This window comes from Fusarium vanettenii (assembly GCF_000151355.1).
Source record: "Fusarium vanettenii 77-13-4 chromosome 2 genomic scaffold NECHAsca_18_chr2_1_0, whole genome shotgun sequence".
NCBI classification, from domain to species: domain Eukaryota; kingdom Fungi; phylum Ascomycota; class Sordariomycetes; order Hypocreales; family Nectriaceae; genus Fusarium; species Fusarium vanettenii.
Window position 1 is genome coordinate 126540 of NW_003315867.1, and position 26378 is coordinate 152917.

Sequence of the window (26378 nt, forward strand, 5' to 3'; positions counted from 1 at the left end):
TAATACTATAAAACACCGAAAACCTAAGGTAAGGCTCTATAGCTATAGAAACCTAATAGCTAGAAGATAAGCCTCGCAGTATAAGATACTACCTTTCTTTTTCCTATAAGAGGTTATATAACTTGGCTTTTTTCTCTAGCTTATTATTAATACTTCTATCTTCTTTATTATTTTTCTTCCTTAAAATATCTATTACTTTAATATAAAGACTCCTAATCTCTATAATTAACCTAAGACTCGACTAGTAATATAATAATATAAGCGCCTAAGTTATAATATTAAGTCGCAAAGATAAATAATAATTTAGGAAAAAACTTAGGCTTATTAAGCTTTTTATCTCTAAACCTATTTAAGTTTACGATCTTATAGATATATTTTAAGTTACCCTTATTTAGTTTTATAATTATCTTATCGGGCGTATATATCTATAAAAAGACCGGGTTAAATATATTAATATATAATAAATAGCACTTAGGAACCTAGCTAAGAGATTAGCTATAGGCGATACCCTTAAAGAAGAAGAAATTAATTTCTTAGATAGGCTTAAATAATTAGAGGGCTAGCTAAAGGAACTATTAAAATTAGTAGAGGAGCTATGGGCTTAAAAGGATTTACTGACGGGAAGATAATTTAGACCGGGGTGGGTGGCAGAGGCCTCTGGATATGATAATTATTCGTGGTGTCGGTGGTAGATATAAGGTTATCGGAAAAAGCTTAATCTATGTAGTATTAATGGGGTTATTTATGGGTTAGAAAAGTTAAATATGATTATAGGAAGAGACCTGACTTTGATATATAATAAATCCGAACACATGGGTTACTCAGTGGTTGTTCTCATGATTGTCGCAGTTACCTATATAGTCCCGGTCAGCAAGCAATAAATCTCTCCCACCACCATGATAGATCGCCTACAATCATGCAATTAACCAGTCGGTGCCCATATTCTTTAGCTTCTCGATCCAATTCCAGTTCTCTTCCTGTTCGTGGAGTCGGTCAATGCTGCCCGCCAAGGCATCCTCATTATTCCTCCCATCCCATATTGTCCTCAACGCTTCGAGAGCTCCTCTGGTAAGCCCCCAAGGCTCCATTTCCCAGAGCTCTTGGAACCTTTTCACTACCCAAGCACGTTTCATAGGGTCAACCGTTTCCAGGCCAGCAATGAAAGCTGGCCACGCTGTTGCTGTGAATAATGCATCACCAGGGCGTACATTTGAAAGGTGGGTGATGATTTCGGCTGCTAGGATTTCCAGATCATCTGGTAATAATGTGCTCGGCCATAGAGCAAGAGCGATCCGTGAGAGATAGATGCATACAGCTGCTCTGTGTGCAGAGGCAATTATAGTCCGATGGAGGGGATCGTCAGCCGGTGAGCGTGGCTGTAAATCAATGGCCCAGACAGCTGGGTCGAATGACTTGGCAGCGTGTAAGAGACGAAGCGCATCCTGCTGTGCTAAATTCATCAAGGCATCCGGAGAGGTGGAAACGTCCTTCGTCTTTAATAGTTGGGCGCCTGTCTGTATCAAAGCAAGGAGGGCTGCCGGAAATGACGAGCAATGGTTTCCTTCTGCATCTTGAAGCAGTGACATGGCACTCATCGATAGCCCACCACTGTGTGGTAGATAAGAATTTGCGAATGATGACCCAAGAAGATCATACCTAAGGCATGTCAAGTCAGGAGCCATCGATTACTGGGCAGGGCGACTTACACCAAGCAATTTGACATCAACCAGCTACGAAGCGGGCTCAAAGCAGTCTCCGTGCCTAGGCCGGACGCCATCAGCTTCTCAATGATTGGTCTCGCACCATTGATGTGAAACATCCAGCTGCCTCGCCCAGAGTCAATGAGCTCAAACCCAATGAGGAAAAGGACCACCGCGAGAATCACATCAACATCTGCTGAAGCTATGTCTTTGAGAGTTGATTTTAGCAGACAAAGTGCCTGTTGCTTGGCCTTGAGTGCGTCATGGAAAGTCTCTGGGCGAGATGTCATAGATGGACCCATCGATAGAGAGCTTGTACTGCTCTGAGTCGAGGTCATTGTTGTAGAAATACTCGAAGACCTTGATGACCGTTGACATGCGTTTGACATGTGCAAAGCTGAACTGGCGATGATCGCCTGCAACAAAATGGGGTGCTGGTATGCCATCGGGATCAGGTCGTGGAATGGATTATGGTTGGGGATATCATAGACAACGAGGTCCCTGCAAACATCAGTTGCAACTTTTTCCAGAGAATATTAGCACAAAGAGCAGTCAAGCGGAAAAACGTGCCCTACAATAGTCCAGATATCTCCTCGATCGATAGTCTAGGTCCTGCGCAAGCGGGTCTATTAACGAAAGAGGCAACGGACGAGGAGAGTTCGGCTTAGAACTCGCGAAAGGGGGTTGCGTTGTAGACACAATAGAAGGCCATGACGCTTGTAGAGTCGAGGTCGTATCTCCCTTCTGGATCTTGTTCATGTCGTCGGATGTAACGCCAACCATTTTCCCACGACTAGCCATACCCTTTTCCCACCGCAACAGAACGCCATAGCCTAGACAAGTTTGACCTCTACTGGTGCATTTCAGGCAGTGCGGAAGAGATCGGTCGCATTTCAAGCGGCTGCGCCTACAGTTATGGCATGCTCCTGGCTTTGAACCCATGGTTAGGCTCTATTATGGAAAAGGAGAAGGGCGACGCTCATAGAATGATAAAGCAATCCGCTTATTCGTGCTGGGGTAGAAAGGGGGTTATTGGTGATGACGTGCACGGCGTTGTCACGAGATCAGGCACTAGTAGCGAAAACCTCGCAAGGGCGGTCAGTTGATAAGATAGGCAGGAAAAGCATGGCTATATGAGCTACCCGTTGAGTCATGTGAGCCGATAATATATCTAGCTTCATGTTAATGCACTCTCGATCTATCAACCGAATTCTCACAACCAGAGCTCGAAATCGAACCCCATTCATCCTGGTCTTACACCACTGACAATTCATAGCTGGCCAAGACACGTTTCACATATTCAAAGCGGGCTAATAGAGCATAAGCAAACCATTAAACGACTTGGAAAATTTAGGGAGACGAACCTTTGAGTCCGCCCCTTTGCGATGCTTAATTTCGACTGCTGAGGCTTTCTCGGCGGAAAGGCCTTCGTTTTCGAGAGTCACAAGAAGACAGCCTGCACCGTGGGTTTCGTACGAAGAGAACTGCCATGCCCACATGTTGGCTTCAAATAGTTCATCGACCTCCTCCAAAGCACGGCCCTGGTGTTTCATGTGAGCACTGGCTGCGTTACAAGAGCATCGAGAGAATCGTACCTTGAGTTCGGGGAAGAATAGGAACCCCCAGATGACTGAGAAGCAAGCAACGGAACCAAAGATCCAACCGATATTTACTCCCATGCTTGGGAGCAGGTACGGAGTAACAAAGGTTACCAGAAAGGCCGCAGCGACGTCAATTGACGTTCCAAACGCCTATTAAACAAATGCTGTTGAGAAAATCACTGGTCAGATGGATATAGGGCAGCTTACCATGGTCTTCTTCCTCATTTTGACATCACCGATCTCGGCGCCAGTTAGAAAGGCATTGTTGGAGGCCGAAATACGAGTAAAGGCGGGTAGAATCATGAAACAAGCGAGAAGGGTGTGAGTCTCAGCCTAGTTTAGGTTAGAGTCAAGTCCGAGGCCAGAGGCCAAATAGAGCAAGAAACAGCAGACGACGCTATAGATGAAGAGAGGACGACGGCCCACGATATCGAAGAGGACAAGTCCAACGGTGCATCCGACTACACCGATAACCTGACCAATCATGGTGTATGTAAAGGACATGACGTCTAGTCCCTAGTCAACGTAGAAGGTGGCTGCATATGACTAGACAAATTGGTTTCCGTTGGTTTGCTCGAGTACGAAGAGAGTAGAAGAAATCTGGTCATGAGATTCAGTCAATGGTTGGATTACTCGTCGTGGAGATCTTACCCAGGTTCGGCGGAGATAGTTGCCCCGGAATAGATCCAACCAAGCTCTGTTCCGCTGCTTCGGATTGTTCAATAAGTTGTTCGATCGTGTCAGGCTCAGCAGCTGTGGCACCGCTATCGACGCCATGCTTCGGGCGGATTTTGTCCAAAACGTTCTTCCCACTCTCCCTGAAGATAAACGGCACAATTGAAGAGGAGGTAGGGCGTCGTCTGACGCCATGCTTCGAACATTTTGACCTGTCGCACTCAAACGGGAAGTTTAAAATTTTGTAGATAATCCTATCCCATGAGGAACTCGAGTCGGGAGATGGTTCTTAACAGGTCCAAACGTGGCAATCATGATGGCGGCGAATTTCTCCCCGCGTGACAAAAATAGTGTTCAACTTACCTTGCGCCGTGTGCGCAGATCATGTGAAGAAACGCACTGCTGTTGGAGTCGGAGCCGAAACCCTCATCAAGCCGTCGCATGAAGGATGATTTATGGACAAATGCAAAACAGCGAAGAGGATGCACATTATCGAAATACTGCTCAGCGAGACGACGAAGGATGCTTGGTGTAGAGGGCAGTGATGGAGTAAAAAGGCTTGTACCTGAGTAAGCTTGCATCGCCCTGGCCACTTAATTGCAACGGGGGATAGACTTATAATGATAGAGGATCCCCGGGTGACTGGTCCACGGGAGTACAGGAGATTGTGGGATCGTTGACTGCACGAGGGACTACGCGCTGACAGCTGGCTTCACCTTCATGCTCCTGAGCAACAGTGGCCTCGGCTTCTTCACCTTGCCCGACGTGCGTACGAGTTTGCCTCCCCACAGGGGCTTGTGAGCTCTGTAGACTACTCGGCGAGGAGGTCGGGGATGTATTGGACATGACATGAACCCAAAAGGGCATGTTGCCTGCGTCATAAGTACGTTATAGATTTGACGCCGCAACGGAAGCACGTCGGGCGACCACCGTCGCATTTTGACTTGGCAATGCGACAGCTGTTGCAGGACCGGTACGTCCTCTTCTTCTTTGCCGTACTCCCAGCTGACGAGTCCCGAGCAGGCGACTGCTGAGAGTGGCCAACACAAGTAAGATCGAGGCGCTCACAGTTCAAGCATCTGCCAGGGCGCTCATCGCACTTGACCCACGAACACGGTCCGACATGAGCACTGGAATAGATTACAGTAGCAAGAAATGATCACAAACATACCTTGCGCGCGCGACAGACCCCGCAACTCATTGGATTCATGAAGATGAGGCACTGTGAGGTGCAGGAGAAGCTTCCGTTCCAGAAACAATTAGTGAGCTATACCCGCTACAAGCCTGTACACGTGACAGGTAACCACAGTGAGTTTCAGCCAGCCACAGAGGGTACCTCCGCTAGCTACTTCTCCAACTCAAGCCCGTCAGCAGATGACTACTAGCTACCTGTCTCAAACAAAGGCACAAAACCATCCATTACACTCTCACAAAAAACGAAATTTAATACAAGTAACCCAATAAACTCCTCACCAAGCCTTCCCAGAGATGTTCTTTTGCTTGTTGGCACCCTTCAGCCTGGAAAAGAAGCTTCCACCCATGACAGCTGTCCTAGACACAGTCGTGTCTCTCTCACGATGATCGGGACACTTCCGAGGTGGAATCTGTCCCTGAGACTCGTAGTAGAACTTGGAGACGTCAAATTCATGGTGAGGCCCTGGAGCGACGCACATCCACTTGACCTTTGATGTGCTCAATTGCGGCCAGCAGACATCGCACCAATGGCAACCAGGATACTCTTCTGACTTCTTTGCGCTGGAGACGCGCACGATCTTGCCGCAGAGTTTGTTGGTGCAACAGACGGTATTGTCGATGCTGGGCCACAACTCTCTGAACTCGCAGTTGTTGCTTGCGATACCCGCTGCTGTGCTCTTGAGCTCGAGCTTCTCGCAGATCTCGTTGCACGCGTGCGTCGCAAAGAAGAACTTGAAGCCGTCTTTGCCCAGGTTTGTGTCGGCCAGCTTGAATCGCTCTGGGTCGAGCGTGTGGATGGCTGGATCTGTGAGGACGTGGCCTACACCCTGCAGATCGCATACTAGGAAGCTGCCCCAGGACCGCTCAAAGGTAAAGTGCGAAAAGGCCTGCGCGGCCTGGTTGAACTCATCCTTGGGGTTGTCATCATTGACGTAGCTGCAGTTGTTGTTGTACTTGACGTACTCGCCCTCGATGTATGGCTCAAGTGACATGCAATCAGTGCCAGAAGTGGTTGTCTTGCCCCTGAGACACGTCGTGACGATGAAATCGATCGCGTGCTTATCACCAACCAATGCGTTGAACTCGAGTGCAAACGCCTTACAGAGAGCTTGGCATCTCATGTCCTCTGCCAAATGCGCAAGACGCTTGCCGTCGCGCTTGAACGACTTGACCACATAGCGGTTCGTCGAGGCAGCCGTACGAGCGTACGCCGTGAGACGAAGGGCACCCTGGGAAAATGGCTTCGACCGCTTGTTGATGGTAAGCTCCATGATGCTCAGCCTGATGTTATCATCATGCGCCATCATGGCGTTGAGTGTGTCTGCGCCGTGTACCACAGTATCGGGGGAGAAGCCCTCAAGAACGAGCTTCTCATTGAGCCAGCCAGGAGTATCCCACTGCGGGGGCACCTTCTCAAGTGAACTTTCACTGGCTTCCTCAATCTTGTCTTCATCTTCTTCAATGGCTTGGAGCTGAGTGGTCAAGGGGTTCTTGGTGCCTCCCTTGCCGCCAGTTCGAGAACTCGACGTTGACATGCGTACTGCTGTGCGAGAGGCCGAAGTGGTGACACTTCTGACGACTAGGTGTCGCAGCGCGCTGTAAGAAGTGCCCAGCTCTGCTTCCTCAAAGACTAGATCGCCTTTGGCGGTACCTTTGGAGCTGCTGGCACCGCGGAGAGCCATGCCTGCCTTGATGCCTCCGTCATAGTACATGTTGCTCATGAGGAGCTTGCAGTCCGACGAGATGGCGGCGTACTCCTTCATAAACGTCAATGCCATGCGATCTGTGGCATTCTTGATGCGCAGCAAAGCATAGTTGATATTCATGTCAATCATCTTCTTGAACAAGGGCTGGTAAGTGAGACGATGCGGCTCACTCCCAGGCTCGGGGTAGTCATCCGCCGAGTCGGAAAAGTCGTGAAAGATGCGACCGTGGGCTGGTGCATCAGCGATGTGGATGATGCATCGCGTCTGGTTCTTCCATGTTGCGTTGATGGCTTGGTCAATGCCTCCGAGAACATCTTCAGGTGCATCGCCTCCGCCCGAGGCCTTGAACTTGTCGATGAACGACCTTACATCATCGATGGATGTTGTAAAGTCTAGGAATTGGATGTTAGGCTTGTCTGCGTGATCCTTGTACCCAACAACGGCGATGCGCACTTCGGCCTCATTGAAGAAGGCCTTTGTGATGTCGTCCATGATCCTCTTGACTTGGTCTCTGGCAGCCTTGATGTAGCTGTACATGGAACCCGTGGTGTCAATGAGGAACAGAAGATCGGTCGCGTAGGCCTTCTTGAACATGCCATCATTGGATCGCTTGGGTTTCTCAGAGCGCGCCGCAAGTGCCTCACGCTTGAGCTCTTGGACGCGACGTCTAGCATCGGCGGCAGATGGACCAGATAGAGCAGCCTCCATCCTGAGACGCTCAGCGATGGCACGTTCTTGCTCAGCAAGACGACGCATCTCGGCAGCCTGGGCACGTTCACCTTCCATGGCGTGCCGAAGCTCGTCTCGCTCCATCTCCATCTGACGGAGGCGCTCTCGGGTCCTTGACGTGGTCCCCGAGGTACTGGCCGAGCCTGGAGACCTCAGCCTGTGGAGGTGGCCAGGCAAGGACCCGTTTGTATAATCATCGCTACGGCTGGACGAGGGAGAGGAACTGGATGCGACGGAGCGTTCCCTTGAGGTTGGATAGGGTGGTAGGATAGTGGAGGTGGTAGATGTCGAAGTAGCACTGTCTGACGAGACAGAGGTACGAAGCAATGCATCGGCAAGGGAATGAACATCGTCTGATCCCGTGCGATGTCTGGAAATAGACGCCGGAGGCGAATAAGGTGGAGGAGCAGCCATGTTTGAAGTTGACGATGTGACTCTGAAGACGTCAAACGAACGGCAGCAAGTGTAACTTTATATAATGAATTGCACGTATAATCAAGAATGGGCGTAAATCACAAGAACACAATATGCTTCAAACCTGACCTTTCACGCAGACCGGCACAAGGCATTTAGATAGCGGCTCAATCCGCCAAAAAAAAAAAATATCTACCTTGCAAGGCGCATCGATAATCACAGCCATGCCGGTGTCACACAAGCCGGGCAACTGGTGCCAGCAGACTCCGCAGTAGCTGTGATAGGGGATGAACCAATCACGAGGGATTTTGGTCGAGCAAAAGGGCGTGCTTGCAGGTCGCGGGAGTGCCGATCCTTGCGATGCCAAGCCAATCATGGAAGGATTGGAAAACTGTACGAGTTTCTGGCGTGGGTGGATGCCTGATTGAGGCTGATTTCTAAGAAGGAAATGGCTCATGTTGTTTATTATCGGGATAGCCTGATCTCGGTGATGTTTTTGGTTTGGTGGTATTTCATCTCATTCACTAACAAAGATAGATTATCTCAGAATGGTGCTACTCAGCACAGCCTCCTTCTCCATAATCGCCCACTTACTTAGAAGCGAAAAGCTCAGACACTCAAGTTCATCAGATGGTTCGCCCGAGGTGCCTAACGCGGGGTATGCAGACTTTCACACACAGTCTGCCTTGCGTCGCGCCATCCCAAGTCACGAGGCTGCCAACACACTCCCTGCCTGGTATCTATGCAGATTCTCATTGGGGCCCTCGGCCGATGGCTCAAGACGTACATAATGTGTGCCTTTCAGCTGAATCTTGCAGAGGTGGGAGGGGAAGTTTCTCATTTCGGCACTCTTTCTGTCCCATTGTCCTCGTTTGGAATATGGCACCTCAAGCCGTTCCCTAGTCATCATTCCATTACCCCTTCCTTGTCATTATCAAATATCAAGTCATTAGAGACATTAAACCATCATGGCCGACAGTCGTCGGATAGAGTGGTTTCTCGGCAGAGCTGGACTTCTCCCACCACCACAGCAGATCCCAAGCTTGGTGGAACCTCCCGCTCAAGACTATGAGCCATTCGTCAAGGCCAATCGAGATGCAGCTCGTCAGCTTCTCGTTCAGCAGCGGATGGCTGATCCCAGCTATCGGCCACCTTCAGAGCAGAAGCGCAACCTCTTCAGGACCAAGCATCAGAAGGAAGAGGCGACCAATCACGCCCACTGGACTTTTACCAAGCATGAAGTCGCGAGGGCGTTTGATTTGCTGCTTTCTACTGAGCCTTTGGCAGCTGCTGGCGTTGCTCAGGCTTTGCTGCTGTATACGACCTTGACTTCGCTTGATGAGCTATGGGGTCACTTGCATGACCCGAGGCTCGAGAAGAAGATGAAGAGAAATCGGTTGTCTTCATCAATGGCAGATTCTTTCCCTCCAGGAATTACCTGGCTAGACAAGGCGGCTTCTCACGACAACATCAGCTACATTCATCTGCTATGTCAAACTCGAGTCAGCCAAGAGGCTTTGACTCGAGCATTCGGCATTTCCTTGTCAAAATCATCAGCAGACGCCATGAGGCTTCTACTGAGCTACGGCGCCGCTGCATCATCTTATCCAGATGTCGTCGCTCAACATATCAAGATTGGCGATATTGCCCTCGTGAGCCTCCTGTTGTCGGCTCCAACGGCCATGACGACTGGAGCTTGGCTCGAGTGTCTCGAGAAAGACCTTGCTGGTGCGATAGCAGGAACAGGCTTTTCGCTTGAGATTCTGATGTTGTGCGTTGCGAATCGACGAGACCTCGTCTGTGACTCTTTGCTCCTCGCGACTCTTCGTGCACAGAGTCTACAGGCTTTGGCTGTTCTTCTGGCTTACGCGAGCTCCAACGACAAATTTTTCGGTGTACGAGAGAGCGCTTGTGAACTGGCCACTTTGGTACCAGATTCAACTCAAAAGCTTTCGTTCTTCACGTTGCTCGCTGAAGCCAGCCTGGTCGGAGATTATCCCACCCTCCGTGAGGAGTTGGTCAAGAGTGTCAAAGCTCATCAGATACCCCTTGCAAAACTCCTCGTCGGAGCTGGTGTCAGTGTCGACGTCCCACCTCACAACGCCCTGCAATGGGCCATCTCACAGATGGACTTTGTCATGGTGGAGTTGCTTAAGAACGGGGCTTTCTCTTCACCTGTTGCACTCGCCCTGAGCTACGTGCCCGAGTCAACCTCTGAGACGGACATGATCCATCTCATGGACATTTTCGGTCCCATGGGAGTTTCTGGAGAGCACCTCGATGCTCACTTGGTTCGCGCTGTTCGAAACAAGCATTTGAGGTTGGTTGAGACACTGGTGCGTTGTGGAGCGTCTGTCGAGTATGAACAAGCCTCTGCTATACAAAGTGCCCTCGAAGCTGTGGACTTTGATATGCTCAAGGCGCTTCTACAACGAAAATGCTCTCCAGAGATTCTGTCGGCCGCTATCCCAGCCGCAATGGGCATTCTGCCCAGGGATAGTCGACTCAAAGCATTGAAATCCATCTTGCAGAAGGGAGTGCATAGCCAAGTCCTTGGGGCTCCCCTGCAGCAAGTGGTATCTGAGGATGGAGACATTGACTCAGACCTCATTCAGCTGTTTCTCGAGTATCATGCTCCTGTTGACTTTTCCAACACGGCTGATGGTAACCCAGTGCTGGTCGCGGCACGACGAGGCAACTTTTCAGTCCTTCAGACGCTCTGCGCTGGAGGACCACGAACCGAAACCTTGTCTGTTGCCGTCCCTATTGCTTTCAAGGCCATGGAGAAATTCGGCTACGATGCGGCTCTCTCCATGATCACACTACTCCTTAAAAAAGGAGCAAACGGTAAAGCCGTTGATCAGACTTTGCTGGAAGCGTCGTCAAAGGACACTCGGCTAGATATTGTCCGTGTTCTAGTCCAGCATCGTGCCAACGCAAACTATGCTTCCGGCGTGGCATACACCAACGCGGTTGAGAGGGGAAACTTTGATCTGTTGGAGATCCTGTGCTCCGGATGTCCTCCAAGTCCTCAGAGTCTTAGCGTGGTCTTCCATACAGCAATGATGCCAGAATACTACAACTTGAAAACAATCGAGTTCCTGCTAGACTCTGCACCTTCATCGCATCTACTTCAAGCCACCGCAAGTATGGAAGGCGTTCTGAGAGGTCACCCGAACCTGGCTGAGGTTACGCCTTGCCTGGTACGACATGGTCTCAGTGTTGATATTGGAGGTGGAATGCTACTCTGCACCGCCGTCCAAGAAAAGGATGTCGCTCTTCTTAGCATACTTGTTTCCTCGAAGCCTCAAACGGCATCTTTAGCTGCTGCATTCCAGGAAGCTATCACTGTCGAGCCTAGAGATGTCAAGTTGGACGTCATGAAGCTGCTTCTGGAAGCCGCTACCTCGGCCGAGATTGGACAGTCTGAATATCTTCCCCGAGAGACAAAGACCGCATTGTCTGGCGACCTTGCCGGACTTGAGCTTCTGCTCAACCACAAGGCTTCGGTTGATGTCCAAGATGGGCAAGCCCTCCAAGAAGCCGCAGTAGAAGGTGTGCCCGAGGTCTTGAAGGTACTCCTTACTGCCAAACCAACTGCTTTGACTGTTGAGAAGGCTTTCATCGTGGGTAGCTCATCTCCTGTGGCTTCACATACAAAGGCTGTCATCTTGGGACACTTGCTCCGAACGGACCAGGTATCAGTGGATGCAATATCCAAGGCTCTGACTGAGGCTGTTTCCAAGCACCCAGATGACATTCTTCTTGCCAAGTTGCTACTATCTTATCATGCCAAGGTTGAGATCGACACCCTCAAGATGGCGCTGGAATCATCTCCCGTCGACATGTTTCTGTCACTCTCACGAAACATCACAGAACCGGCCATTGCAAAGGAGCTTTTTCGGCACGTTAGAAACACCGACATCGACTCTGAGAGGAGATTCATTGCTTATCAGTCTCTCCTGGACAAGGAGATCCATGCCGATGAGGTTTCTGAAGCCCTTCTTGATTCTATCAAGTCTGATCCTGACAACCTGGATACTCCGAACCTTCTGCTGGATCACGGTGCTGTAGTCAACTACAAGGATGGGGCAGCCTTTACCATGGCATTTGAGTCCACCAACCTCAATCTTGTGCGAGCATTAAGTCAGCATCTCGTCAAGGCTGATGAAAGCGCAGCAACTCTCGCATTCGACTACGTGTCAAACAACTCCTCATTTGACTCAGATGTTCGACTCGAGATTTACAGCTGCTTGCTAGAGTTCACTATCAGCAAGAGGTCTCTGAATAAGGCTCTTATCGGGGCTTTGGAGAGTACTGCCACCAACACCGCCATCGTGAGCAAGCTCGTGGAGCATGGAGCAGACCCCAACGCTGAAGATGCCAAATGCTTCATTCTAGCGTGCAAAAAGAACTCGCGAGACGAGTTTAGAGCTCTCAGCAAGCATGCAGATCTGGCTGTAGTTCTTTCTGCTCTTCTAGACCACGTCAAGGAGGAGTTGGAAGTCATGAACTGGCTTATCCTCCTCTTTGAAGAACAGCCCGAGGGAACAAAGGTTCAGGAAGATGAAGTGCTGTTCAAGTGCATGCGCAAGTTCCCACAGGGGACTGTTGTCTTGGGCTTTTTGCTCGACCATGGAGTCCCTGCTGCAGCCAAGATCATCTACAATCTCCGACCAATGTGGGAGCCAGAAGAATGTACAGCTCTTATGTGGGCTATTTCTTCTTCTCTCAAGATTGATAACGCCGTTATTATCCGTCTGCTGCAGATGGAGGATGCAGGTATGTCACAGTCAACAAATTTCTCATGCTTGTGTACTAACAGTTCAATAGCTTTGCCCACGTATGTGACACCACAGTCGCAAATGTCGGCAGTTTTCCTTTGTCTGCTCGAAAAGTCACGAACTCCCGTATTGAAGGCTCTCCTTGAGCTCGCACCGGGCGACATGTTCAACAGCACTGTTTCGGGCTCAAACTTTAGCAAGATTGCTTGTTATCCCAAGAAGCCCAAGGCCCAGTTCCAATCCCTTTTTGAAGAGGAGGATGAGATTTCTCCCCGAGAGGCTGCTCTCTTCCTGGGTAACCTTGATGCCTTCAAATTGCTCGCGGGTGAAGGCACCCCAGACGATGGAACGCTCCACTTGGCCTCGCTCTTGGCTCTTCCCGACTTTGTAACATGGCTTTTGGAGACGCACGACGCAAACTACGAGGAAGAGAACTTTGGCTTCATGGTACCCTTGGGTTTGGCATGTTTCTCCAAGCCATTTCCATGGTGCAAGATCGCCAACGAAGAATCTGACTGGAACCTCCGCCTTCGAGAAACGATGAAGATTCTAATCGCCAAGACACGAAAGACATGGCGGTACAGAGAAAAGCTAGTTCTCCACATGGCACTGGAGAACGGACCCGAGGTGACAAAGGCGATGCTCGACGCGTTGGATATTCGCCATGAGGCGGACAAGGATAAGACGTATCTGTATACTGACAGAACCGGGTTGCATTACTCGCCTTGTGAGTATGTGGAGGAGTTTATTGAGGTTGGAGATAAGCAGAAGAAGAAGCTGCTTAAGTGTTTGACGGGACAGGGGTTGACTTGAAGGAAGTGGTAGATTGATGTATGAACTGTGACACTGGTTGTTTTCTTGGCGAGGCGTATTTGGATTCACGGACGGAAAGAGAGGGTAATACACAAATGATGTTTTTCTATGTATTAATTCAACCGTTGTGTTAGCTTTGGGATATGTTGCTATGATGTGCCGACATTGTGTTTCTTGTTTTAGTTGAAGTGATGGGATTAGTGCGCTGACGATTTCGCGTGGATTCATCTTGTCACATTCCCCTGATGTTAACGGCAAGTACCAAATTAAACCGCCTAGCCCATGTATCAAGCTTGAGTGAGGACATCTTCATCGTCTTTTCTCTCCTTTCACTCCCGCTCCTGTGTTCATGACTTCAAAGATTTTCGTCCTCTCCCTACCCCATAGAGGTTGAACACGTTCTCGGGATTGGGCATATCGACACGCACTATCCTTGCCCTTGACATGTGGCTTCGTGAACTTCATTGGCGGGAGAACCTCCTAACTGTTCTTCAACAGCAAGTATACGAGTAAATGTTATCATGATCGACCCATCCAGAGGCAACCGAGGATACGGTCTAAGCAGGGACCCATGACTCGTCTAGCCTGACCTAATTATAGCATAAGCTAAAGAGCACTTGGGAATACGAACCTTGGCATTTTACTCTTATTGGACAGCTTGGGGCTAGTTTGTTTCATCATTCCAGCTGAGTAATGGAATCGGTTCCATCGGCATGGGGAAATTCTTCGTCAAGGGGTTTCGTTGTTATACATCACCGCTTTTCCATGTATTCAAGGTAGCACGACAGCTTCGCTCAACCAGCGCTTGCGTTGGTTCAATTCCAATGCTTTCAAGCGTTGCCCTTTGGGCGCTGCTGGCGACGACGAGCCATGCGGCATATGTTCAGTCTCGGGACTGTTACACCGATACTGCCGCCGACTTTAGGATAATCCCCGAGGGACTTCGAGCCTTTGTCAACGCCACCAGCGATGCCTACGACACCAAGTTTCTTTTGGTTGGAAACTATGCCAACGGTACCGAGTGTGATGCGGCTTCTCCTTTGGATCTTGTGCCGGTGTTTACGGTGGTCGACTATAATGGCGCTCATCAGTATCCTGGACGAATCGTCAACACGTCTTGCGCCAAGTACGGCCCGTTGGAGGCTAGGCTGAGACTTGAAATCACTTCGACTTTTAACCGATCTACGTTCCTCGACGCCTTCGAGATCACACTTGATTTAACGACGCATGATGACACTCCCTTGCTGTGTGTCGAGGCCAACCTGACACCCGAAGTTCGACCCTGGACACAACTCGTCAGTTTCTGGCTTCCTGTTCTCGTCTTTTCTGTCGCTTCTCTGGTTGCCTCTTGGCCTTTGCAGCAGGGCGAACACCACGCTATCTTCCCGGATGCTCAAGACAGGAATCAACACCGCATGACTAGAGCTGCCGAGATGCTGGCGTACATCCAATTCATCTACTTTTCCGGCGCACTCAGTCTCCGATATCCCGGTTTCCTCCAGCCACTCATCGGCTTTACTAGCTGGTCAACCTTGATGTTGCCCGCAGGCCCTGTCTCGAACCAATCCCGATACGTCGGTGTCAGAGATGGTATCTACGAGACCAATGGGACACTGACTGGTGCGCCAGGCTTTGTGATATTATCGCAGATCACGAGCTCTCCCGGCACGTCAAAGAATTGGTTCAACACCATCGTCTTTGCACTTATTGCCCTGTTGTTCTTCTTTGTTGCTATTCATGTTCGGGAGATGCTCCGCGAACAAAGCTGCCCCAATTCGAAACACACCACCAGCCAAGACCCTTTGTCACGCTTTAAAGAACGATCTTGGGCCGTTTCAAGACTGTTTCTTAGTCTCTTTCTGCTTCCTCTGAGCGCCTGGTCGACATACCAACTCTCAAATCGCCGCATCGTTCTGCAGAACTCGGCTGTTGCCATCCTCGCCCTCGTGCTCCTGCTGTCTTCTTTCTGGTGGACCTGGACCCAAGCCGACTCTTCGGCAGACATTGGGCTTTTCGTTATTCAAGGAGAGACCCGTAATCGCAGTCAAACCTCGAAGGAGCGGACACGCAAATACCACGCGTTAAACATCTTTTCTTTGATGCTCTTTCGTGGCATCATCATTGGTGGTCTACAAGCCCATACTCGCACCCAATTTGGCATTCTGCTCGGGCTCGAACTTTTGCACTTGATATGCACGGTGTATTGGAGTGGAGTTTCTTCTTTGCTTTCGCTCTCTGGAGTTTTGCACGGATCGAGAGTGGTCCTTTTTTCACTGCATACGGCGTTTCTTCCAGGAGTCACTGACCTTCCCTCCAAGATTCTACTTGGGTACATCATTCTTTCGTGGCACTTGGCTGTTCTCATTGGCATTTTTCTCATTCCCATATTTCTGGACCTTGCGCACCGAGGCCTTGCAGGTTGGACAGCAAAGGCTGGCGCCACGGACACTGAGAAGACGGCTCCTGTAAGTATACGTCGCACCCTGTGTTGTTATCCAAGCTTATACGGTATCAGGCCATGCGCGTCTCATCTTCCTCTGAATCAGACCGCTCTACAAAGTGCCATGCAGGTTTTTTGTTCTCCGCTGCAGGGACACAAAGTCATAGCCATTATCTGGCCGACATAATCCTAAGTCGAGAGTTTCCGGCATCCTCCCACGGCCTCAAACATGGAGTTTCTGTTACCGACTTCTCAAAGTTCATGAAGAATGTTCAGGGCGAAGATCCAGGGCTTAACACGGCATCCCTGCTATCATTATTCCTTGGCTCGGATAATGTTTCCGACTTGGACGACCTGGAAGCTCAAATATCCTCAAAATTCGCCAGAATACCTATCAGTGGGATCAGCGAGCTTCTCTTGTCAAAGCAGAATCTGGCCATTCGAACAACACCACTCCAATATGATCTCGATCGGCCGATCAACGAGTATTTCATCTGCAGCTCGCACAACACATATCTTATGGGCCGTCAGGTTCTCACGCGTTCAACTGTTCAAGGGTACATCTCTGCACTTTCTCAGGGATGTCGATCTATCGAGGTAGACTGTTGGGACGGACGCGATGGGCAACCGATTGTCAAGCACGGCTACAGCTTGACAGCATCCATCGGTTTCCAAGAGGTGATAGACGCCATCAACCAATACGCCTTTGTAGCCTCCGAATTTCCTCTTTGGATTTCACTGGAGGTGCATTGCAGCCCTCGTCAGAAGAGCATCATGGCCCAGATAATGAGGAATACCTTCGGATCAAAATTGGTAACAGAACCTCTCTCAGAGCTCTCGGGGCTACTTCCATCCCCGTCACAACTGCGAGGGAGAATTTTGATCAAAGCAAAAGTTGCAAAAGGCGTCGAGTCTAGTCGAGAACCCCGAGTATCGGATGACATTCCCGCCTCGACGAGATCGTCCCAGGATCATGGCAACCTCACAGAAGCAGAAAGCACTGACTCGGCATCCACTATCAGCTCTTCTGCTATCAGTCAGGAGGCTTCTAGTCAGGTCTCTCAATCACAACCTTCCGTCAATGGCCCCTTGGAGGATCTTGCAGTGTACGGACCAGGCAAAAGGCTTCCCCGTCCCAGCAAAGTCGACGCAACTGGGAATTTTATCTACTCCGTCTCGGAGGCCAATTTCAAGTCCTACTTGAAACAGAAGCACGGCGAAAATTCGCTTGGTTTCCTCAAAACCCAGCACATGGTGCGAGTCTACCCCGACGCGAGCCGGATAGACTCATCCAACCTGAGCCCTCTCCAGTACTGGCGATATGGCGTGCAGATGGCCGCCTTGAACTACCAAACAAGCGACCTTAACATGGGATTTAACCAGGCCATGTTCAACGGTGGCACTGACAATTCTGGTTACGTGTTGAAGCCTGAGAGGCTGCGTCAGCCCCTGGAGGAGTTCACCTCAGGCCACGCCCAAGAACTACGGTTCTCTATCGACCTACTAATGACAAAAGATCTCTGCTGGCTAGAGACGACTTCAAACAATGCCTCTGTATACGTCCAGATCAAGCTTCTGGTAGCCGACGCATACAAAGAGGATGCATCCCAGACAAAACGGCGAACTAGGAGCATCCCTCTTCAACAACACGATGTTATCATCGATTCCCGTCTTGACTTTCAAGTCAAGACGCAGTATCCCAGCCTCGTCTTTCTGAAATGGTCTGTCAAGCTATCCTCGGACAATCAGGGTTATCCTCGTCAGTCTACCCTAGCCTCAGGAATGGCGAAACTCGAAAACCTCAAGCAGGGCTACCGGCTCTTGCCTTTGAAGAAGTCCTTTCAAGACGAGGAGGATTGTGGCTACTTGATCTGCAAGCTGAATCGATCTCTCTGTGACTAGGATGAGGCAGGAAGTGAAGGTGTTGGAAAATGAAAAACTCTGATTTGAGGCAGGCCCAATTAGCAATTTGACTTTGTTATGTATTGATAGCAATTTAAATGATGGAATGAAATATATTAATCTACTGTTTTAAACGTGGAAATACACTTTGTTAGTGGGATTGTAACAAACAACTCGGTTCCTGGCTATTCGTGGGTACTGTTATGTCGTCAACGCAGACCTAGGTGGCGTATTGTGGCACACTATTAGCTGCAACCACTTAACAATGCGACCCTGAAGGTTGTAGTCCCGGCTATTTGCCTTTGTTGGTTCCTTTCTGGTGCAGGCTAGCCAGGGGTAGGCTGTCACCCAAGATCTGCATCAGGCAGTTGGCGACCATCAAGGTGTTCCAGAAGGATGGTACCTCGGACAGGGCTTGGCCGATCGACCGAAACCTAATTCTCATGTCACCTCTTGGCAGGATGATTCTTCATTTTTTGTGAAAGAAAGATAGGAGGGAAGGTGATGTTTGCATGAGACTCTCCTTGACGGTTGTGAGGCATCCCTCCACGGGAGGAATCGAGGACCACGAGTACCAATTTGCTCTTCTAACCCTTCTTCCCTACGGTGTACTTCATTAAAATTATTTCAGGGATCTATCAAATATCCCGAAAGCTATTCAAGCAAAGATCAACGGAATTTTGGCGATACTTCTGGGAATTGTGAAATCTTGTAGTGGGCCGTTGCATGATACCGGCATAACGAGATAAACACCAAACTTGAGAGAACAAGTAGATTTGGGCTGCTTCACTTCTAATACAATCGAATAAAGGTTTTATTCGTTCTTGGATGTGATAGTTTCTTTATTCATCTAGTCTTTTGACTATATCTTGCTCGTATTTCGCTTTGCATGCCAAATCCCACAGGCCGCTTCCCTACACCGACAACCCTCGCTTTCTCATATGCTTAATTCCACTCGCTACGCCAAATCACTTTCTACTTGTACATTTAACACATCTCTTAAGCCTGGGCCGTGACCTCAAGCACACAGCGTCCGGCAACTTGACCAGTCGCCAGCTTGTGCACCCAGTCATCGAGGTCCTCGAGCTTGCCCTTTGATAGAATAGGCTATTGACGAGTCAGTATCTGAAATTGCAGGATCAAGTGGGTTTAGACGTACGCGGACGAGGCCTCGGGCGGTAAAGTCGAGAGCCTCCTCAACATCCTTCAGGTTGCCAACGACACTTCCCACGACATTCAACCGTCGAAGAGCCATAGTCATAGGGGTGCAACCAGCAATGATGGTGCTGTCCTGAGGAAGGCCGACAGCGACGACAGTGCCGTTGGGACGGAGGAATCCAGGAGCAGACTCATAGGCTGCCCGAGTGGCGGCTGTAACGATGACACCGTGGGCTCCGTACTTTGTAATCTTCATAATCTCGGCCGTGATGTCCTTGGTCTCCTTGAAGTCGATAAAGACCTCGGCACCCAACTTCTTGCACAGCTCGCGCTTGTGATCTCCGCCATCGATGGCGATGACTCGCATCCCCATGGCCTTGGCGTATTGGACGGCAAAGTGGCCGAGACCACCGCCAGCGCCAGGAAGGACAATCCACTGGCCAGGCTTGACATTTGATCTAAAACCAGTTAGTAAGTTTCATGGATATCTTTGATTTTCATGAGTACTAACCGCTTGCAAGCGGCGTAAGCTGTGACTCCTCCGCACATGATGGGACCAGCCTCCTCATCAAGGACACCATCAGGGAGCTTGGTAGTGTATCGGCCGTCGGCGATGACGTACTCCTGGAATGTTCCAGGCACAGAGAAACCGCTGTTTGTCTGGTTGGGGCAGTGCACCTCATCGACACCATTGAGGCAGAACTCGCACTCGCCGCAGGTGCTGGCAATCCATTTGACACCAGCGCGATCACCAACTTTCCACCGCTTCTCCATGCCCGCACCGACAGCAACGACAGGACCAGCACCCTCGTGGCCGGCAATGCCCTTGGTAACGTCCATCATGCTAAGGCCAAAGTCCTTCCACTCATTGTGCAGGAGAGACTTGTCTGAGCCGCAAAGACCAGACCAGTTGACCTTGACAAGAATCTGGCCGGGGCCAGGCTTGGGGACTTCAATTGTTTTGATGGAGGTGGTCGACTCAGGGCCGACGCCTTGGCGGATGGCAGCACGCTGCTGAGCGGGAACCTCGAGGGAAGCCATTGTGTGTAGAGTAAAAGGAGGAAGATGGATAAAAGTGATATGAACAGTTTGAGTAAAACAGGAGCCCCATTGTCAGGACAGAGCCCAGATTTATACCTCCAATTCCAGATTTTACAATCAGACCACCTAACCGGTGACTCTGCCGACATTCAGCTTCAACTTCGGACCGCTGGTTTCCTTGGCATGCCATCTCTATGCGAACATGGAACAAAACAACCATGCCACCTGAACACCCACGAGCTAACAGCAGCGATGGAAGCACGCAGTGGGTCAACTTGTGACAACTCGCTTGATGCTTGAATATCGTTGGTAGAAGCTGGCAACCCCCTCCTTGAACCGAAGGCGCAGCCGCCAAATACCCCTCCCCTTGATCTACATGCTCTAAGGCTAGTGGGCCGAGGAATGCACGTCCGAGGAACGCACGGCTGCAAAACGCGGGGAAGAGGGAAGGGAAAGGTGATCTATCAGAGCCTCAAGGAGGGGTGGCACCTTTGAATTTACGGATTCGCCGGGGAGGGCCTTGACAAGAGGCATTAATAAACGAAGGCAACACGACGTTCACAGTGTTTCTAGACTCTAGGCATCAGCACATCTCGAGTCATTCTCGAAAGGATTCAGGACTCCTGATTCAGGTATTTACGACGAGGGATGCAAGATGCTACACTGCAGGGGAACTGCACAGTCGCCAACGCAGGCCAAGGATCACAAGAGAGAGACACTCATGAAATCCCAGTCACGGCCCGCAACGGATCCGGTCCGCAGCATCCGATCATGCCAGTTTTCTAAGGTTAAACCCCAGGATGTCCCCAGCTGTCGGTGGCTGCTCATGGCACGACGTGTGTCCACAGCGGGCGCTTGTTTCGGGCAAAAGGCAGATGATCTCACTTTTGCTACGAGACAGGGATCTCTGGTGCGGAGAAAAAGCTGGGGACTGGGGTTTAGCTTCACACGGCTCGGACTCTCTTTTCCGTGACTTGTTTTTTGTGGTTAGCCACGTGTACGGCGTTTCATTGAGAAAAGGGGGCTTGTCGGGTGCGACTCTTGACAGCTCGTCCACGTGGTCGACACACAAGTCGCTTGCATTGATACCCTCGGCGAAGAGGTCCGAGCCAGAGCCCCCCACTTATCTCCGGAGCCGATTCACCTATTTGACCGGGTGATCTACTCAGGGAGGCTGTTCGCATAAGAGCGGCAGCGCTGGCATCAGTCAGTGCACAGCATGTCATGGCCCGCACTTGAGATTCAGTGAGGCAATTGACATCCTTGTGCCTGGCGTCAACGTTGCAGCAGCCGCACAAATCGTTGTTATTATGGTCCGTGAGACAAAACATGGTCTGATACAAACACAAGACCTTCTCAATGGGCAACTGGCGATATCCACCGCGGTGGAGGGATCCTTTGGCTTATCGGTGGAGTTGATGAGACTCTGAAACCCGGTCTATGCGAGGGGTTTACGAAAAATGTTGTTAGTTTGCCTGAAAATCATGCCAAGTCATGACACGAGTATGCGCTGAGGACACGCTGGGATCTATTGATCGTGCTGCAACATTTTATCTATCGAGCTTTGTTTCGATCAACTGCTACCACTGCAAACGCCACCAAGTTATGTGAGTATTGGTACGTGGTTAGCGAGGGTGAGACCTGCGGGGAGGTTCTTCTGGACAATAAGATACCGCTGTAGGCTCTTGACGAATGGAATCCAAGCATCGGCTCCAGTTGTGATAAGATGCAGGTCGATGCCGCGTACTGTGTTGCGGGCCCACGATGGCGGACTATAGACATGTATGCTACTCAGGTCCCAGAGACCACCCCAAGAGTATAGCTACCAAGGAGGCTTCCAAGATATAAGGGCAGAACTTCAGCAAATCACTTGAAGCATTTCATTACTATCTGTCAAGCCTAGTGCACATACTTCTCTCAATTTCGGTCAGCCTACGGTCCCTTGATATGCTTTGTCCAACTTTACGCCCTATGGCTAGAGGGTATAGAAATAGTATGCATTCGCGCCATATGCAAAATGCACATTCCATTCCAAGCCATGAAGTTTTACCACGTTACGCCAAGCATCCATCGTCTCTTCGCTGGGCTCTGGGGGCGGATCTCCCGTAAACTCCAGACAACAAGACTTCTTGAGGCCCCTGGTGACGAACCCGACGCCCATGGAAGCTAGGCTATTATTAGTCACAAACAGCTCCCTTATCTTGGGCATCTGGCTCGCGGCTCGTGCCGTGGCTAGGGCGAACCGCTCAAAGTGTATCGGGTTATGGGTACATGGGAACCACTTCTCGTACTCCTCGCCAGGGATTTCGCTCTCTGGGCCATCACCCCAATCAAAATTGCCGTGAAATCGGTCCTCTTCGGCCTCAGGATCTCGCATCTCGATCCACTGGCCTGAAGGCAATACGTCGTTTAGTTCGATGTGAAACAAGGACATGTTGGGCCAGGTCGGTGGTTTGCTCTCGGGAGGCTGAGACTCGGGCCATAGGATAGTACTATCGACGCTGGCATCGATCAAGAATTCTTGCAGGCGATCCCTTTGAGAGAAGTTGCGGAGTTGCCGGCTTAAAATGTCGCTTATAGCATCGGGCGGCACGATTCCTGGAGGCTGAAACGTCCTATCTTTAGGGGGCTCCCGGATGTATTCGAGTCTGAAATTCTCTATCGATCTTGGTAGAAGTTCCAATGTATGCGCAAACTCTACCAAGTCATGTTATTGATATCCAAAAACGAGAGGAAACCAAGGGGCGCGCCCAAATCCGCTGTACTTACGAGTTCTCTGACGGATCCGGAGTTCAGTATCTACCTTCTCCCCATCACATAACCACCACTCAACCTTTTTTAAGCGCGTCATCTTACTAGCCATCATATTGACCGAGGTTGGAGCGAAAACCAGGGCTCGTGATTCCAACTCTACCCGGAAAAAGGATATCTCAGATAGGTCTTGGATGTTTCTATCCCAATCCGCAGGGAGCTCCAGATATGTTTTCCGGAGTTCTCCTGAGAAAACCCTTTCTTCTTCTGTTGGTCCATCGCCAACCCAAGGAATACAGTGCTCCCGTGAGGGTGATGTCAAGAGTATCAAGCTGACGAGGGGTGTCTGGCGACGTGGAACCCGCGAAAGGAGGTCCAAAATCTGTCTGATGGCCTTTTTGAACACTATTTGGTCGTCATAATCTTCGGGGTTGGTAGATACATGAAGGTCGTGAGCGGGGAACTCGATCTCGAAGTGAACGTGGCGGAGATGAGCGAGGCGAGGTGGAGTGAAATAGTTGTAGGCTTCAGCTACATCAAGTCTCATAGGGCTCAGGAACAAGTGTCGAAACGTAAAAGGCTCCACGACAGTCCGCCATTTGCGAGAGATGACTGCGTATGCAGCTAGCGAAGTCTTGGGAACCCGCTCATGGATCTCATAGATCAAAGTCGATTCCGTGATAAGATATAAAAGAATCCTGCGCAGTAGTTCAGGAGGAAGATTATCCATTGTCGTTACTTAGTTCATGCCATATAAACAACCAAGAGATTCGCATCAGCTGAGGGAAAAGATGATGTCTGGAAGCGTCGACCAACAGGTGTTTGATATATACAATAGTCACGTGAGAATCCTTCACACAACCTCACTGCCCGAGTGGAGACCAGGAATCCCCCCTACCCAAGTCCGCCGTGAATAAACGCGGCGACAGGTCTATGTTGGCTGTCTGCCTGAGTTGACTTATTGCTATATAACGGCCATCCTTTACTGCTATATTTCGGGATCAAGTATTAGATGAATGCGGTGTTGATTAAAAAGAGATGGTGTATTATGCTTCATCCGCGAGACTCAGCCCGTGGCATCTCTATTGGCCCCTCTCTTCAACGCACGAAGTCCCTCACAAGTCAATGTCGCTAAACATTACAGTATTCTCAAACCTATCCATCTCCGCCATTGGGTATTCCATCCAGACATCCTCGAAATCAGCTCCCGGGGCACCCAAGCCCATATCATCATGATCCGGCTCAACACTCTCCGTCGGCGCTGAGCACCCCTGGCGATTACCGTTTATTAGGCTGTCGATATCAACGGGAGCTTCTCCGAGCGTAGGGCTTTGAGAGGACTGCACCAGAGACTCGACCTCGTCACTTGGCTCGGATGCTCTAGCAGACGGTTGGACAAATGCCCACTCCATTGCATCCTTTGCCAGGTCTGCAGCCACATACATGTCCGCTAGTGAGTCGAGCACCACCATGCATCTTCGGTATCCCTCGTGTGCCCTCTTTCTCTCGGCATCAATGACACCTCTTATCTCGAGTAGATGAACTGAAGCAGCCGAAACAACCACACTCAAGCCCAAAGTCGGTAAAAGTCCATCAAGACCATGCTGATGAATCTCTCCAGCCATGTCCGACACCCGAATAGCTGCATGCTGCATCCAAATCTTTGAGACTTCCTGATCGAAAAGTGAAGACTCTTTATCATGCAAGAGTAGAGTAAACCTGGACCGGTGGATCCCAGATATTGAAGCGTAGTAGATCATGTGGAGGATTGTGCGGTGAAGGGCAACAGTTCTATCCTCGTGCGCCACGAGATCACTCGAAAGGGTTCGGTACTTGCAGTCATTCGATAACGCTTTTTGCCAAGCAACTAGATCCTCGCTGCACGAGACATATGCAGCTTTGTCGTCTGGTCTTGAAATGGTGAAAGCTTCAGCTGCTTCGTCGCCAGCGTTTTCGGCGAAAACAGAATATCGCGACCTAAGATAGTATCTCAAGCGACGACAGAGACTTGCCTTGGCGATACAAAGCCGAGCCAGGGCCATTCTTTTGTGGTTGTCTTGGATGTAGGAACACATGTCTCGTAGTTGGCCACGCTCTGTTTCTGGCAAGTCGGCCGGTCCAAAATCAGCCTCTTCGAGCATGGTAACGCAATAATCTTCATCATTGATCCGCGGTGGTCGCTTCATCCCCAAAGACACCAGACGATCACGCATAAGACAGGTCCACCATATCCGTCGACGGAGTCTTTGGATGCGGATCAAGGGTGGAGAGCTGAGGAACGGCGGGTCTCGATGTAGGCCAGCCGCAAATGCCTGCGATATGGCGACGTCGATCCAGTGCCATGTGTTTCGGTGTTCGTTCGGTGTTTCGTACCAGAGTGTCATGAGCAGAAGCGCTTGGATGATGACGACTCGGTCAGATTCAGCGTTGAAGTCATAGAGAAGCTGTTTCAAAGGTCAACTCTACCTTCACCAAGGATTCAGAACATGCGACTTACTCTGACCCTGTGGAAGAAGGCCTTGCGTGCTTCTCTGCGGGTCTTGAAGCCAGACTTTTTAAGAAGATCCATGTTGACGTGTGCTGTCCCTGCAAACAAGACGGCATGGTACAGAAGGAGGCTGATTTGACCAGAGTTGCCATCTCGATCGTGCACCGAACTGAGAAACTCTTCGACATCTACCACAGGTATGAATGGATATACGTATTCGAAGAAGGACCAGAGAAGGGCGTTTTGGAGCTGCACGTTTGGCGCCGACAGGGCTCCTTTAGACCGAAGGTAGGCGACGTCGTCTCTGTCGATGCATGACGACATTGGTTTAATAAAACCAGGCAATTTATTACATTCCTCGGAATCTGTGGTGTCATTGCTCGACGCGTAAGAATTGGCCGTCCGTACGAGTTTGTCGGGCTCTGGCCAGGCAGCTCCGAGGTTCACACCAGCTTCACCAGTGTAGCCAGACACGAGGCGCAGCATCCGAGCTACTCCGCCAGTCAGCCAACTGTATAAACATGTACCATAAACGCTTACTTGTGTACTCGATGTCTTCGCCGACGCCGTAGTGGTCTGTTGGAGTCGAGCATGGGACCGCAGGGTTGGTCGGTCTCGAATCGTTGGCTGATGGATCTGTGTCCGCCCCTTGAATGGTATTTCTTCGGTCGCTTGAATCTTCAGTCGCGCCTGCCGGAGGATGTACTCTGATGCATCTGCCAAGACGTGGTTAGTCTGATGTTCCTGGAAGAGACTCTGCTGACCTACCTTCCCCCACGTCGGCTCACAACGACGCATTCGTTATTATCCCATCTGCAATTTCCGCATGGGAACCGTTCAACAACGTCACACCTCACCTTGCGCGATCGGCAGGAAAGGCAAGCCCGACGAGCTCGGCGTCTGTTGTTTCTCTGTCTTGGCTCTGTCTGCCATGATGGAGACTCGGGGTTCGATTCTGGATTGGCAACGTCCATTGCGTCAG

The 26378-nt window shown here is 50.3% G+C and overlaps 7 protein-coding genes across 7 annotated transcripts; 2 read left to right on the forward strand and 5 right to left on the reverse strand.

The window, feature by feature from the left end:
• Nucleotides 1–914: 914 nt before the first annotated feature.
• NECHADRAFT_34199 (uncharacterized protein) lies at nucleotides 915–2459 on the reverse strand (the record flags this gene model as incomplete). Its single annotated transcript, XM_003046235.1, has 3 exons — nucleotides 915–1656; nucleotides 1707–2220; nucleotides 2276–2459. 3 exons carry the CDS (start codon nucleotides 2457–2459, stop codon nucleotides 915–917), a joined length of 1440 nt encoding a protein of 479 aa, XP_003046281.1.
• A 2986-nt stretch (nucleotides 2460–5445) lies between these two features.
• Nucleotides 5446–7632, reverse strand: NECHADRAFT_33272 (uncharacterized protein; the record flags this gene model as incomplete). The annotated part of the gene is made up of 1 exon (XM_003046236.1): nucleotides 5446–7632. One exon carries the CDS (start codon nucleotides 7630–7632, stop codon nucleotides 5446–5448), a length of 2187 nt encoding a protein of 728 aa, XP_003046282.1.
• Nucleotides 7633–8987: 1355 nt separating this feature from the next.
• Nucleotides 8988–13616, forward strand: NECHADRAFT_99061 (uncharacterized protein; the record flags this gene model as incomplete). Its single annotated transcript, XM_003045668.1, has 2 exons — nucleotides 8988–12801; nucleotides 12853–13616. 2 exons carry the CDS (start codon nucleotides 8988–8990, stop codon nucleotides 13614–13616), a joined length of 4578 nt encoding a protein of 1525 aa, XP_003045714.1.
• An 824-nt stretch (nucleotides 13617–14440) lies between these two features.
• On the forward strand, nucleotides 14441–17958 carry NECHADRAFT_75847 (uncharacterized protein; the record flags this gene model as incomplete). Its single annotated transcript, XM_003045669.1, has 2 exons — nucleotides 14441–16081; nucleotides 16132–17958. The coding sequence occupies 2 exons, from the start codon at nucleotides 14441–14443 to the stop codon at nucleotides 17956–17958; spliced, it is 3468 nt and encodes a 1155-aa protein (XP_003045715.1).
• Nucleotides 17959–18957: 999 nt separating this feature from the next.
• Nucleotides 18958–20157, reverse strand: NECHADRAFT_32573 (uncharacterized protein; the record flags this gene model as incomplete). Its single annotated transcript, XM_003046237.1, has 3 exons — nucleotides 18958–19065; nucleotides 19118–19574; nucleotides 19628–20157. 3 exons carry the CDS (start codon nucleotides 20155–20157, stop codon nucleotides 18958–18960), a joined length of 1095 nt encoding a protein of 364 aa, XP_003046283.1.
• Nucleotides 20158–22132: 1975 nt separating this feature from the next.
• NECHADRAFT_33720 (uncharacterized protein) lies at nucleotides 22133–23638 on the reverse strand (the record flags this gene model as incomplete). Its single annotated transcript, XM_003046238.1, has 3 exons — nucleotides 22133–22466; nucleotides 22545–22854; nucleotides 22927–23638. The coding sequence occupies 3 exons, from the start codon at nucleotides 23636–23638 to the stop codon at nucleotides 22133–22135; spliced, it is 1356 nt and encodes a 451-aa protein (XP_003046284.1).
• A 385-nt stretch (nucleotides 23639–24023) lies between these two features.
• NECHADRAFT_75850 (uncharacterized protein) lies at nucleotides 24024–26329 on the reverse strand (the record flags this gene model as incomplete). Its single annotated transcript, XM_003046239.1, has 3 exons — nucleotides 24024–25352; nucleotides 25406–26112; nucleotides 26254–26329. 3 exons carry the CDS (start codon nucleotides 26327–26329, stop codon nucleotides 24024–24026), a joined length of 2112 nt encoding a protein of 703 aa, XP_003046285.1.
• Between the last annotated feature and the right edge of the window lie 49 nt (nucleotides 26330–26378).